Consider the following 14,571-nt stretch of genomic DNA (forward strand, 5'->3'; position numbering starts at 1 on the left):
GTTGCAATGCTGTATTTCATGCATTTTGCTGAAGTTAGCTATCAGAACTGGATAAGAGAGGTTATTAAATGGAGTTGGCACTGCTTATTAAAGTTTCAAGTTAAATATTGAGTGTTGCCAGTCCAGAGTATAGCCAAGCACTTACTGTGTCTGTCTGGGTATTTATGTTAAAACAAAAACAAAGTGTCTGATAGGATGATTTTAAAAAGACAGATTTTGCTTTGTTCATTTACTTAAATTTTCCTTGTTCTGCAACCGTACCCAAAGCAATTTGTCCGCAGCACTGTAGAACAGGCAACAACCATTTTGCACAGGGGTTACATTCCTGACCCTCCCATGTGTTGGCGCAGTACGTGGAAGCCCCTTTCACCCCCTGCCCCCTTTTCCAACCACTTCTGGGTTACGGCGATGTGTGCATGCACAGTCATATGTTAGTTAGTTGTTGCCTGTATACAATTGCACATTCTACAGGGAAAGCACTAGAAACAGTACCATCCAATTTACAAATAGCAGCAGTGTAAGAAAAAAGGCAATAGTGCAAGGGGAAGCCACAAACTAGATTTAGCAAATAGCAGTTGTGGTGAGGAGGGGATAAATCAGAATGAAAGCAAGCCACAGCGGGGAGAAACTGAAGCAAAAGCATGGTTGGGCAGTTGTTTTCTCACCCATGATGGTGGCAAAGTATAAGGGACCCTGTTACAGTGAAAGCTGGTTTCCATTCTTTCCTTGTTAACAGTGAGAACAGGTCTGCCCTGTAAACTGCTTGCCATCTTTTTTGTTATATTTTTGTACCACAAAACCTAAACTGCATGGATGTTTTCTTTTGTGATGTCCTTTTCCTTCTCAGCTTCAGACTGAGAAGCTAATGGCTGGTGAAACACGACGCAGAGCTCTGTGGGAGGAGTTTGTGAAGGAGCAGCAGAACGCAAAAGCAGTCGTGGACGAAGAGCACATCAAAGCGATGGAGCGCCTCAAAGAGCAATATGCCGCAATGGAAAAAGACCTCGCCAAACACACTCTTTAAGAAACTCACGTGCTCAGTAAGACTCCTCCTCATTTGCAGTATTGCTTTTCTTCTTATTCCAGCATCTTCCAATTTCAGGGTTACCAAGGAAGTACCAGAATTCAAATAGCATAGCAGGAATAACAAGGAATTGGGGAGGGAGGGGCTCTATAACGACTGTAATTATTCTTTGGCACTGATACTGGCAGCATTCAGATGATCAAGCCTTTGCTTAATAAGCCAGGATATTCACAAGCTCAGTGCCATCACACACACTCCCTTTGCTCCCCATTTCCTTTCAGTGGAGAAACAAACCAGGAAGCCACAGTTAAGCATAGCTTCCTGTTGTGTCTGAACTGGGAAACCATGCTTAATAGCTCTCAAATAAGTGAGAATTTGTAAGCCAGCTTTAACTCCATGGACATGGTTTATTGTGGCCTGGCTTGCTTGGAAGCCATTAACCATAGTTTCCTGGTCCAGACATAGCTGGAAGTTTATGGTTAACTGAAATTTCCTGGCTTGTTTCCCAACTCATGAAGGGAGGAGTGAAGGGGCGCTATACAGGTACATGGAACATAAACTGGAGTTACTAAACTAAGATAGGATTTGATTGTCTGAGGCAGGTATTTATGTTAAGTGTTATTTTTTTAAAAAAACAAAACAAGTCTATGTAGGAACATAAAAGTATTCTCCCTTGATAATCTGAATTAGTTTCTCTGTTTCTATGTACAACCATTCATCTTGTAAATTCATCCTATTCTTCATACAGGGAATTCAAATGAGCTCTTTCACAATTATACCTTGGCTTTCAGAACAAGGAAGATGGTGAAAATTTAATTTGAGAAATCATCCAAAGCTACAAAGTTATGGAAGTACAATGCCCTGAGTTTTATGGACAGACTTTTTGCTAGATAGCTCACCACAAAGAAATCTGAAAGATCTCTCAGAAGAACTGATTTTTTTTTTTTTAATGAATAGAATAGCAAGAATGGGTGACAACCTGAGATTTTCAAAAGTATTATTCCTCCTATAATCCAGCATTATAGGGGACAACTACTACTTTTTTTGAGCACTGCATGTGAACAACTTTTGCTCGAGATGAACAATCTCACATATCAATTTGTGTTCTTACAAGGAGATGGTATTATGGAGCGTGATGAGCTCCTGTCTTCACTGTGATTAATCTGCATTAAGTATTAGAATAACGGAGGGAAAGCTCCTTGATTAGTCCTTTGTAACCTAACTTTCAAAGAATTCATTAATAACAGGATGAAAGCCAAGGCAGGCTAAGTGAGGAACAGGAAGATCAAGTGTTATTTTAACAGCTAGGCAGTGCATAAAATAGGAACATGTAAAACAAAATTACTCATTATCAGTGTTGCAACTGCAGATGGCCAACAATGGTTGCCTGTGTGAATGTATGGCTTAGTGTCAAGGCTCCATCCTGGCAGCCTGTTGATAATGTGATTAAAGTGAGCAGAGGAGATGGAATAAGTATTTGTGATTTCTTTCAATAACACTGAACTTCTGCCAAGCTGCTCTATCCACTACCGTAGGGCTGACAGCTTCATCAATCATCATCAGGTACCTGGGCTGAAAAGAGCACTTGCCAGCAACTGAGGCATGCTGGAATGTTGTGAATTCTCTTGTGGATTGGGGGTGGGGGGGCAGGAGGGGAAATGGATGACTTTAAAGCATTTCACACGCTGCGAGGGGGGCAGGGAGAACCTCTAACGAAATTGATGCAAAGCAGTTTTTCAGATGTCTGTGAACTCACTGATGTGGTGAAGTAAATTAAGAATCTGCATGGCTTATTATAGAATTGAATTTGAGGCAGTTCAGAAGGTCGCTCTTGGTTTTTAACTCTGTGTTGGTCTTCAGAGCAAATGCCAACTTTTTGTAACTCGGATATTGGTGTGGTTTTTTAAAATAATAATTTCTTCTGTTGAAGTTAACTTAAGGTATGACGCCACCTGTGTGACCCTTTCATGGGTTTTATAGCTCTGAGGCAGGGATCGAAGGAAATGCCTAGCGCTGTGCACATCTGGGTTCAGCAGAAGCAGCAGTACTTCCCAGAAGATGTAGCTGCTAGTCTCTCATTGTTTGGAAATGGCTGCCTTACATCTCGGCTTTACAATTCTCTAACACCCAGAGCCTCCTTTTCCTTCCACTCCTTGTCTGCTAAAAGCTCACAGCCCCTCTTGTGCCTAATTTGAGTGTTTCCCTTGTCCTACTTTCTTCATGACCCCTTCCACTGCTCATTGCTTTTCACCAGGGGTCAGCAAACTTTTTCAGCAGGGAGGGCTGGTCCACTGTGTCCCACAAACCTTGTGGGGGCCGGACTATATTTTGAAAAAAATATATGAATGAATTCCTATGCCCCACAAATAACCCTGAGATGCATTTTAAATAAAAGCACACATTCTATTCATGTAAAAACACCAGCAGGCCTCACAAATAACCCAGAGATTCGTTTTAAATAAAAGGGCACATGTAAAAACACGCTGATTCCTGGACCATCCACGGGCCGGATTTAGAAGGCAATTGGGCCGGATCCGGTCCCCGGTCCTTAGTTTGCTTATCCATGCTTTTCATTGTTGATTTCACCCCTTTGCCTTCTCCATCCTGCCTCCTTCAGCCACTCTAATTATTAACCATCCAGTTTCCTTACCTGCATAGTACTTTCATATTTCGTGTCAGTAATATACACCAGGGGTTGGAGGACAGTGAGTTCAAATCTTGAGCTTCCCCCTCACTCCTGCCCTGGGCACTTTGACAGGTAGGTGTGGTTGCCCACCCATCAATATTCTGACATTACCATGACATCAGATGACCTCCCCCCCCCCCCTTTGCATGCCCAAGTTGGATTCAAATCACACCTGCAAGAAAACTCAGCTGAACCTACTTTTTGGCATGGATCAGTTGTACTTTAGAGTTCCTGGGTAGATGAAGGTCACATTTTAAAAGCGCCATATAAAAGCCCTGCTTTCAAGGAACAACTGGAGGGCACTTTAATGCTCCCTATTGTTCCTTGGCAGCTGCAAATTTACCTGACATCATATATAAAAGCAGGTATATATGATGTGCCCAAGGTGTGCCCCATTAGGACCCCTTCCACGCATCATTTATTCCACAGATTGGAGGGTCTCCATGCCTGATACATGCATTTTCCCAACCTAAATCAATGATATATGCATTTTTTTCTACCTACGTCATATTCCTGCTTCTTGCAAGGAAAAAAAAAGTTACTCCATCCATGGTTGTTCTTTAGGAACCTCGTTCATTTCATTAGTCATTTGTTACAATCGTGTTTGTTATTAATTTGCTGTTTCATTTGTTTCCTTTGCTCCCCCTGTTACTCTCAATGGGAGTCCAAGCTGCTTTTCTTCTGCCTGTAAGTGCTGTGTTCTCTGTCCAATTGGCATTGAATTTTCAGACATTCTGCTACCCCTCCAAGGGATCAGACCTGCCAGATTTCAGACAAATAGGAAAAAGGGCCCCCATTGTTAGGCTATGTCTATGTCTGTCTAAAGTGGCATTTATTTTTAGTCCAGGTCCTGGACACTTAATAGCTGCTCATATACAGCAAACTAATTCCTCCACTCCCAGTGAATATTAAGGCTCTAGGAACCAATGAACAAGCCTAGGGACACTCCATGTATTACAGGAAATAAGCTGTACAGTTTGGGGCTTGTGATGAGATTTTAGTTTGCTTTATGTGAGCAACAATTGACTTCGACTGAAAACAGATTTAACTAAGAGCTGCTCATTTGCTTTTTTCACCCTTCCCTCCTTAGGTAACCTCCACCAGCATGTATTCCGAGTTTAGAGAAAAACAAAAATAAATGAGTAACAAATTAATATGTGCCAATTTGGAATTCATTTGGCATTTATCTTGTATTTCAATTTTTAATCAGTTGCCAAAATGAGTCCGGTTTTTCTAGCATATGCTGCCTTGGCCTTTGTGCTTCCTGCTTCATGTCTTTCAAACTTCCTAGAACCTCTTCTCATCATTCCCCTTAGTCTGCCCGTACCAGAAATAAAGTTCATCCTGTCTCCAAAGGGATTTTGTTCAAGAATAGCCAAAACAGTCTTTCACTTCCCTCACAAAAGCCAGACAGTTTTTGAAAATTCTGTTGTCTGCATTTTCGTCCCCTCAGTACTTAAAATGCTTGTGGACATTCAGCGACAGCACAGCAGCTCAGCCAACCATTGGCAGAGATTTTAACTGCCATGAGATCTCACAGCACATTACAATATGTATGTGCAAACTGGCAAGAGTTCTTATGCCGGCAACATCTTTGGTAGCAGCAGTCATGTTAAAATGTTAGGATGAAGAGGCCAATGTTATGTATTGAAGTTCTCACCCTGGGCCAGCAGGGGGATACTGTAGATAGTTTTCACTCAGGTCCATATATGCAAATAAGGGATTGAAACTGATGTTCAGTGATTGGATAGTTACAGAAAGTGTTACAGTTGCGTTCTAGTGGAGCTCTATATAAGCAGGCTGGCTGAACCCTTCAGTTCAGTTTTGTCTTGGCCTGTGAATAAACAAGAGCTGTTTGAAGAATCGCTGTGTCGTCTGATATGTTCACCCACAACTTAACAGACATCATTTAAAGTGGGTCAAAATTGACCACCCATGGTTGGTAGAATTTTCAAAGGAACCTAACAGACAAGGTTCTCTGTCCTCATTTCTTAGTGTTAACACAGGTTCTTTGAACTCAGTACCTGATATAACTTCAAAGAGTGTTTGATACTGCACCCTAAAATATAAATAGCAGGGTGGATTTGATTTAAATCAAATCGATTTAAATCACTAGTCAGTAAGACTTGATTTAATTTTTAATTTTTTTTTTACAGAAAGACGCATTCTTGCTGGTATAATCTTAGTATTTACAACCATATGAAAGTTTTGTTTTTGGAATAATCAATTTTCAGAGTAGTTTTTACAGTTATATCAAAAATTTCTGATTTGGTTATACTATTAGAAATACATTGACAGATAATTATGAAATCATTGTGAGGTTTAATAAGTTAACTGTTTATATTTGGACAACTTTTCTGCTGTACTTTATTGGAAGGAGAAAAATAATCATTTCCTTAATAACAATTTAAACAATTTATTTAACTAAACCAATAACATTGTAGCATATGTATCCATGTTTGTTAACTGATGTGGTTAAACATTTAAAAAAACAAAAACCAACAACCTTAGACTGAGTTTTTAGCACACATGAAATACTTAAAGCAAATCCTTATTTCCTGATGAAAAGCCTTTGGACTATAATGTAACTTAAATAGAAAACTATCTTCAGAATGATTTTTCCTCCAAAAGCATTTTATTTAAAAAAATCCAATTTATATAAAAACAATCCAATTCACATTTAAAAAACTGATTTTTTTTATTTAAAAAATCATTGATTTTTATCCACCCTGATACATAGTTTGATTCCTAAAATCATTTAGACACAAGTAGGCAATATTAACACTTGCAAAACAGATTCATTCATAGGACTTGTGTTAGCTACTTCTGCTTTAAAATATCAACTAGTACAGATATGTAGCCTATTTTGGTGATAGGTATTTTGATCTTATATTTTGTTTTCAAGGAAAGAGACTTTAAACATTGCTGGGCTTTATCCCTGCTCCACCACAGATTTGCTATTAGGCTTTGGGCACATCTCTGTCTCAGCTTTAGTTTCTTATCCAAAATTTATAGAGGTGACAGGTCTACCTATCTTTCAAGATTATTGTAAAGGCAAACAAGTTTTTTGTTTTTGTTTTAATAAACTAGTATCATTCTTTTTTACATAATATTTACCTTATGTAGGCTTTTAAAAAACCCAAATAGAATATACATGCTGACATTTTTAAAATTCGGCTGTACACATCTTTGATAAATAAGTATTAAGCCTTTTATATAAATGATCTCTTGCCTTTATTGAAGTATTGGTATACTACAAATATAAAAGAGTATGTGAGTTGCGTGAAAGCTCACAAAAGCTGATAAACATTCATAACAACCTTTTATACTGGTTCCAGGGTTATTGCAAAATTCATGCTAAACTAAAGTCCTCAAGAAGGTTGGATGAAACACTGTATCGTAGCTTATATGGAAGTTACTGCCCCTGAATGCCGTGAATTGTCTGCTCACATGTTACACTGTTTAGATAAGTAGACTGTTAACATATACTGAAAAAAGAGAAATGAAAGAGGAGAAAATATGTGAATGAGCTCTTCTGCCAGCAAATATGAATCAAGGGCAATAAGCATTATATGTTATACACATCATTCTTCATTTGTGCTCTATTTGCTGTCTATACAGATACTTCGTGCTAGACAAATACAGAATACAACAATTTGGGATATGGATTGGCACACAGTTATAATTCAGTGTTATAGCTGACAAGTGGAACCTTTAGCAAAATAGAGTGCTGCTCTGTTTTGTCCAACCAGCCATGCCACAATATTCCATTTCTTCTCCCCTGGTTTTAAGTTTTCCACCCCTTGAAACTCAGCATTCAGTGGTCAAAACTCTCAAGGTTTTGTCCCATCCCCCTATTATTATTCATAAGATGTTGGGATTTCCCAGGACCATGTTTGTTTTTCAGTGGTCCTGTTTCACCATCACTCCCCTCTGCATTTGTTGTGGGAGGGAGTGATGCTTCTACTGGGCAAATGACCCTAGGTGAACCATGTCCTTGTATTCTGTCAATAAAGTCTGGTATTTCATTGTGACTTTTACTGGCAATGTAAAGGAAGCTGTTTCTTGTTTTCTTATTGTTTGCTCAACACTTTTATGCAAAAAAAGGAAAAATTATGAAGAAAATAGACTGTGATCAATCTGCTTGTGAAAACTGCTTAGCCTGCTGACATAATAGTCAGCCACTTGATATCATTGTTATATGATTTGTTGCTCACCAGCAGATGTCAGTATGAGCATTGAAGGTACTATGCACATCTGAGATGTACTTATCTGCATTCACACCAGTTCTAACATCCCAGCCTTCAAACATTACTTAGAAGCAGTGCTTCTCTTCTAGAAAATGAAAAAGGTGTAGGTACCCCAGGAAAAAAGCACTGCTTAGAAGGAAGTCCCATTTCAGCTTCCTTTTAAGGACATCTTTATACTATTTTTTTTGGTGCTTTTTTGTCTTGAAGTAGAATCATAGAATCATAGAGTTGGAATAGACCACAAGGGCCATCGAGTCCAACCCCCTGCCAAGCAGGAAACACCATCAGAGCACTCCTGACATATGGTTGTCAAGCCTCTGCTTAAAGACCTCCAAAGAAGGAGACTCCACCACACTCCTTGGCAGCAAATTCCACTGTCGAACAGCTCTTACTGTCAGGAAGTTCTTCCTAATGTTTAGGTGGAATCTTCTTTCTTGTAGTTTGGACCATTGCTCCGTGTCCGCTTCTCTGGAGCAGCAGAAAACAACCTTTCTCACTCCTCTATCTGACATCCTTTTATATATTTGAACATGGCTATCATATAACCCCTTAAAAGTAATCTAGGATAAGGTTAAGTTTGCCTGTTGTTGCTAACTTTAGTCTTCAGTTATTTGGGGATATTGTGCAGCCTGCTTTCTTGACCTTGAATGAGAGACCCTAGAGAAGCAACATGTGAAGAAAGAAGGGGTTCTGCTTACTAAAACCAGCATAAAGAACCAGAACTCAAGTGTCTTTGATGGTATGGATTGGTAGCCTCTGGCCAGTGAAGAATGTCACTGAGAGGGGATTTGCTTGTTTGTACATCTGACTGTTACTCTACGTAGAGCAATCACTCACCTACAGTCTGAAGTGGTAAAGTCTATGGACTTTGCCAACTGGCTCCTCCTCCTTACTCTGCATGAGCTGTTTTCAAATAATTGTTTTCCTTGTCCCTTTCCTACAATATCTGTTTTCATTCCTACATTGTTTGCAATGGAAGGCTCGGTAAAATATGTGTTCCCCATCTTTCAATATCTGTTTTTCAGTCAGGGATCTGTGACATCCTTAAGGGCTCTGGAAAAAAAACCCAAAAAAATTGCAATTGCGGAGAGGCTGCAATTCTCTGCCAACTTATTTGGGAGTGGGTCTTAGTGAAACCAATGGGGCTTCCTTCTGGATAAAAATGTACAGGAGCAGGATGTTAAGTAGTCATTTGTTCACAGGACCACAGGAGACCAGGGTTAGACACATCACAGTTTACTTCACTTTAACCCACATTTAAGATTCTACCAATTCAACACTAAAGAATGCTGCTTGCTTCTTGAGGGGGATTTACTGATCGCTTAGACCTGCTTCAGCAACATTGAGAAAATAATGCAAGAGTTTGGTTACTACTCCTCTTTAACATCCCCCGCATATTCATGCACTGTTCTTGCGGTGACTCCTGTCACAGGGCCAGATCATCCAGTTTCTAATCTGAAAAAAAAAACCTTTGGGTTGTATTCAGTCAAGTTATCCCATTAGCAGAAGGATTTCCACTTGTGCAGCAGACATTCCCCTACTTCTATCCCACCCCGTACACCCCTCAAGTATGTTCTGAGAGTTCCCCCAACCCTCCAAAGCAGTTGGGGGGGGGCAACAGGTAGAGGAGAAGAAGGGGAAGTTCTATTGCACTAGCAGAAGTTCTTGGATTGATGGGAAGACTTTATTGGATACAGTCCTACATATACAGTGGAACCTCAGGTTACAGACTCTGCTAACCCAGAAATAGTACCTCGGGTTAAGAACTTTGCTTCAGGATGAGAACAGAAATCACACGGTGGCAGCGGGAAGCCCCATTAGCTAAAGTGGTGCTTCAGTGTTAAGAACAGTTTCAGGTTAAAAACGGACTTGCAGAATGAATTAAGTACTTAACCCGAGGTACCACTGTAGTGGATCAATAAGCTTCACTGAGTGCATGGCATAATGCTTTATGTGTGGAATGGAGAAATGGAGCTGGGTGTTAGCACCGCAGTATCATACTGTACCAGAAAGTAAGGCAATGCTGGCATGGCAAAGAGCTGCAGTGTGGGCTCTTTCCATGTGACTTGGGGCTCCTCGCATTATCTGGTACAGGAAGAATTCAGTAGCCCCTGTACCACAAGAATAACATCACAAGACTGAGCGAAATCAGTTTTCTGATTTAGATGACCAGCTGGCATGCCATACAAAGTTAATCAGCTAGAATTGAGTTGTTGAACTATAATTGTCCTAATGTCCCTACTGAAATTATTTTCCTTTGAACTACCCATGAAAACGATTTTGCACAATTGTCATTCTTATTACTCATAATGTCTTGTTTGTTAGGATCACATAGAAAAGTTCTGATTTGTCCCAGAGGCACGTTCTGGTTGTAGCTGATATCCCATTGTATAAACGACCTTTTTTAGTTTAATATAATAGGTTTTGTTTTGGGGGTGCTTTTTCTTTTCTTGTTTTTCCTGTTGCTTGCATGCCGTCTGAAATACTTTCAGTCGCATGAACAATTTGTCTGGGACAAAGTCTTATCTACAGAAAGTCTGATTCAGCTTCAGAGACTTAAGACTACATGGTCTTGTTGTGTTTGTTTCTTTTTAAAAAAAGAATACATATATGTATGTGCGCCTTGTTAAAAAACACTGCTGCCCCCATCTAGGAACAATACAACACTCACATCATTTCCTGAAAAACGTGTAGAGTTGGAAGGCAATTATCTACTTACCAAACAAGCTAAAACAACAGTTCCTGATATTCTTCTGAAATATTTCAACTTCCCAAGAATCCGGAAAAAATAGTTCCATGAGATGGTGCTATGAACGAAGGTATGACATTTCAGTTTCCTTCGCTTGGAATTTGACATCTCAGGGCAATAGATTACTGTGTATTTGGCACTGGTGAGGGAGAAGATATCAAGTGAGGTGTGGGCAGAGTGACTGCAAATGACACGTTATTTTTCTTCTGTACAGGAACAATGAACCGTTTGTATGTTTCTCTCTTACAGTCACAGGCATATAGCTTCTTTCTTGGTGGCCTTTGAGCAACATCATCTGAACCGCCAGCAAGAGAAACAGGAACCACATGATGAAATAGTTCAGTAGCAATAGACACCCATCTTTTGTTTGTATCTCCACAAAGTAAGGGACACGCGTGGCGCTGTGGGTTAAACCACAGAGCCTAGGACTTGCCGATCAGAAGGTCGGCGGTTTGAATCCCCGCAACGGGGTGAGCTCCCGTTGCTCGGTCCCTGCTCCTGCCAACCTAGCAGTTCGAAAGCACAAAGTGCTAGTAGATAAATAGGTACCGCTCCGGCGGGAAGGTAAACAGTGTTTCCATGCGCTGCTCTGGTTTGCCAGAAGCGGCTTGGTCATACTGGCCACATGACCCGGAAGCTGTACGCCGGCTCCCTCTGCCAATAAAGCAAGATGAGCACTGCAACCCCAGAGTCGGCCACGACTGGACCTAATGGTCAGGGGTCCCTTTACTTTTACCTTACCATAAAGTAAAATTACTAAATAAACTGAATATAGTGGGAAATAATTTGGGGAGACAACATTAAGAAGACAGATGGTTTTCTTTATGTTTCCTTTCTAGCAGTTCAACAGCATTCCCTTTGTGATATTATAAATGTGGCCCTCCATCTGTGGTTGGGGTGGTCATGGGTGATGGGAGTTGTGACAGGCCCAAAATTGTTGGATTACAAATTCCTCAGCCTTGTTAGAAAGTAAAATAGGACAGCATGGTATAAATACTGCTTTTACAGTCTCACATATGGTGTGTATTCTCAGTCTTTAGAAATCATTAGCTATTAATTGAAACTGCAATAGTATTTTGAGTGACGCTCTTCTACAATGGACATTCAAAGGGAATGCAAGGGTGATTTGCAAAGACGTCTGCTTCAAGCTCAGCTTCTCTGTTTCCTTATTAACAACTTCCTTTTGGTATCTGTGGAACATGCCCTTGCTAGACTGACATCCAAGAGAAGGAGAAGGTCAGATTAGTTTACTGGTTACAGTATTTGGCTTTTGTGGGTTGCGTTGCTGAGTTTTGCTTAACGCTTTGTTTGCAGGCCATGTGCAGCTCTAGAACTTGCCACTGTAGTTGGCACCAGTTGGTCCTTTTGGCTGGCAGATTCCTGGTAGAGAGTTAGGCAAATGAAGTCTGAAAGACTGAACACCTTGTTTGCTGCAGATGGTTTTTTAAGGTCATGTTTGACTCATTAGCGTTGCTTCAAACCTTTTGCTTTTCCTACATGGAAAGCACTTCAATATGGGACATGGGTGGCCAGTCTTTGGCACGGGCGCCACCACAAGTAGCAATAATTTAAAATATTCAGAGTATTTATTAATAGAGCAGTCTTTTTATTGAACAGTACTGTTCCCCACCCTTTTATTAATACCAACTTCCTGGTTAGCTCGGGTGGAGAGGTTTCCATTGAATTATCTACAATGGCTTTAAAAAAACCCATTTACAGTTACATTATCTACACACTAGATAATAATCTTGGTAATAAAATAATTGCTTTCCACTATTCTGCACTTCAACCCTGATAGTCTTCTTTTCCAAATTTTTGCAGTGCCCTCCAATCCTCATAAACCCTTTTGCAAACTAACGAAATATTTTTGTTGTTGTTTATCCAAATATTTAAGCACTCCCACCAGTCTAACCTCATGCAAAATCCATTAGTAAACATTGGAGACACTACCAGCCTTACTGCAGGCCAGCAACTGCAAACTTTCTAGCTTCAATGAACCCTTTCCACATTGATTTCTTTGCCAAGGATATACACATTGGTCATAATATCTATATCTATCTATCTATCTATCTATCTATCTATCTATCTATCATCTATCTATAACTATATATAACATGCATCATTTTGCCATAGGCACTTTGCATGTTGCAGAGGATTCAGAGGCGTATTTGGGGATGCACAATCAGTTCATACTCCGCCTCACCATTGCTCCACTTTGGACTGCACCCAATATTGTCCTGTGGCTGCATGTTTTGGGGGTGTGATTGCTAATGGTGGGCTGTTTCACAGAAGCCTTTCCATCATTACTGGTCTCCTCAATGAAGGGCCCTTGACAAGCTTCCAAGAGCCCTAGGACACAGGTTGAGAACTACTGCTATAAACATTTGAGAGGCGAGGAATACTCCTTAATTAACTGTGTTTAAACCCAATTAACTTCCACTTTTCCTGTGCCTAGAAAGCAGGGGTCCAAGTGGTTTTCTGTTTGTCCCCATGCTTTCAAGGCATGGGCCCAAGCAGTTTTGTCTTTGCCCCGCTGCTTTGACCTAGAAAACCCACTCTTTAGTGCTAAATGGGAGCAAATGTCAATCCAGAGAAAACTCAGTTGACATTTGCTCCAATTCAGCAGTAAATGGCAGGAAGGCGGTGAGGCAAGTCAAAGAATACTCCATTTCCAGCCTTCCCCTTTAGAGTCTTCCATTATCATGCAAAAGAAGTGAACAGATCTTTTTCGTTTCCTTTAAAAGAACTCAGCTGTTCAAGCTCTGATTTAGGACATGCTGAAAGAAAACACAGGCGGAGGCAGTCAGAGTAAATGAGGAATGTCAGGACTCAGAAGGCTACGTTGTTTAGCCTGAAGGGCAGTTGGAAACTGAAGTGAATGAAGCCAGGTTAAAGGCCTGGATCAATAAGCGCTTACGGTAAGATGTCCCAGGAGTGAGCACACAAAGACGGCTGTAGTACTCTCAGCCATTTTCTTGCCCATACCAATATCATGCCTTCTGGCGAAATAGGAAGCCAACCACAGTCATGAACCAAAGGTGTCCTAAAGGAGGTTTCATATTCTCCCAGGGCAGAGGCTGCAGTTGTAGCCCCTGCCAACGGCTTGCGTTCAAACCAAGCCGTAAAGGCAGAAAAAGGAAAGGCTTAAGAACACCCCAGCCCACCTAGGTGCAATTAAACTAAATAACTGAAACAAGTTGGCTGCTGCTGGCACTTTTGGTGCCCTGGGGAGTTTTCTGTTTTGGAGCCTCAATTGCGGTAACGTGTAGGACGCACAAGTCAGTGGAACCAGCCAACCGGATGGGCCTGCTGTCCGCTAATTGGGCTCAGTCTGCTCCCATGTCCGGCCACCGGACGACAGGCGCAGCAGCCCCCGTCGAGCACAGCCTCCTTGAAATTGTCGCCACCAAATGAACCACTGACCTTAACTGAAGGAGCCACATATATCTTGGGCAAGGGAGAAACTAAAATTAAAAGGGTATTTTTTGTTTTTCCACCCCTGCCTTCCTTCTCCCCCATCGTTCCAGAGTTTGTCATCCTATCACACCTATCAACAGTGCCAGCCTCGAGACATTTTAGCACCTTGCGTTGAGTGCCAAAATCCCCCTGAAATGACATGCTATCCCCCTGCATACTTGAAAAGCTGCCATTCTTTCCCCCTACCCTCAATAAAACTCACAGAATCTGAGCTGAATTGATTCAATTCAGGGTAGAGGAGAAGCTAGAAAAAAGAGCCCACAGCAATATTGTAATTGAGGTGATATTAGACTTACTTTGCGCTCCCCCTCCACACGCCCTCTTTAGGTGGTGATGGGTATTACTTCACTTATTTCAAAACATGGCGGCAAGCCAACCTTGCCAC

The 14,571-nt window shown here is 40.9% G+C and overlaps 1 protein-coding gene across 3 annotated transcripts in view; it reads left to right on the forward strand.

The window, feature by feature from the left end:
• Positions 1 to 14,571, forward strand: part of BLOC1S5 (biogenesis of lysosomal organelles complex 1 subunit 5) — a 29,623-nt gene that overhangs the window by 10,816 nt on the left and 4,236 nt on the right. The window contains exons 5-6 of one of the 3 annotated variants that reach the window (XR_013394016.1): positions 848 to 1,040; positions 10,614 to 10,779. Coding sequence is in view for 2 of the 3 variants with exons in the window: in XM_028737758.2 (XP_028593591.2) it covers positions 848 to 1,024 (177 nt within the window). In the remaining variant the exon portion in view is untranslated. Of the gene's footprint in view, positions 1 to 847; positions 1,969 to 10,613; positions 10,780 to 14,571 lie in introns of those variants that run through there. The other 2 variants (XM_028737758.2, XM_028737757.2) reach the window with 2 other exon arrangements.

This window comes from Podarcis muralis, chromosome 8 (assembly GCF_964188315.1).
Source record: "Podarcis muralis chromosome 8, rPodMur119.hap1.1, whole genome shotgun sequence".
In the NCBI taxonomy this organism is placed as follows: domain Eukaryota; kingdom Metazoa; phylum Chordata; class Lepidosauria; order Squamata; family Lacertidae; genus Podarcis; species Podarcis muralis.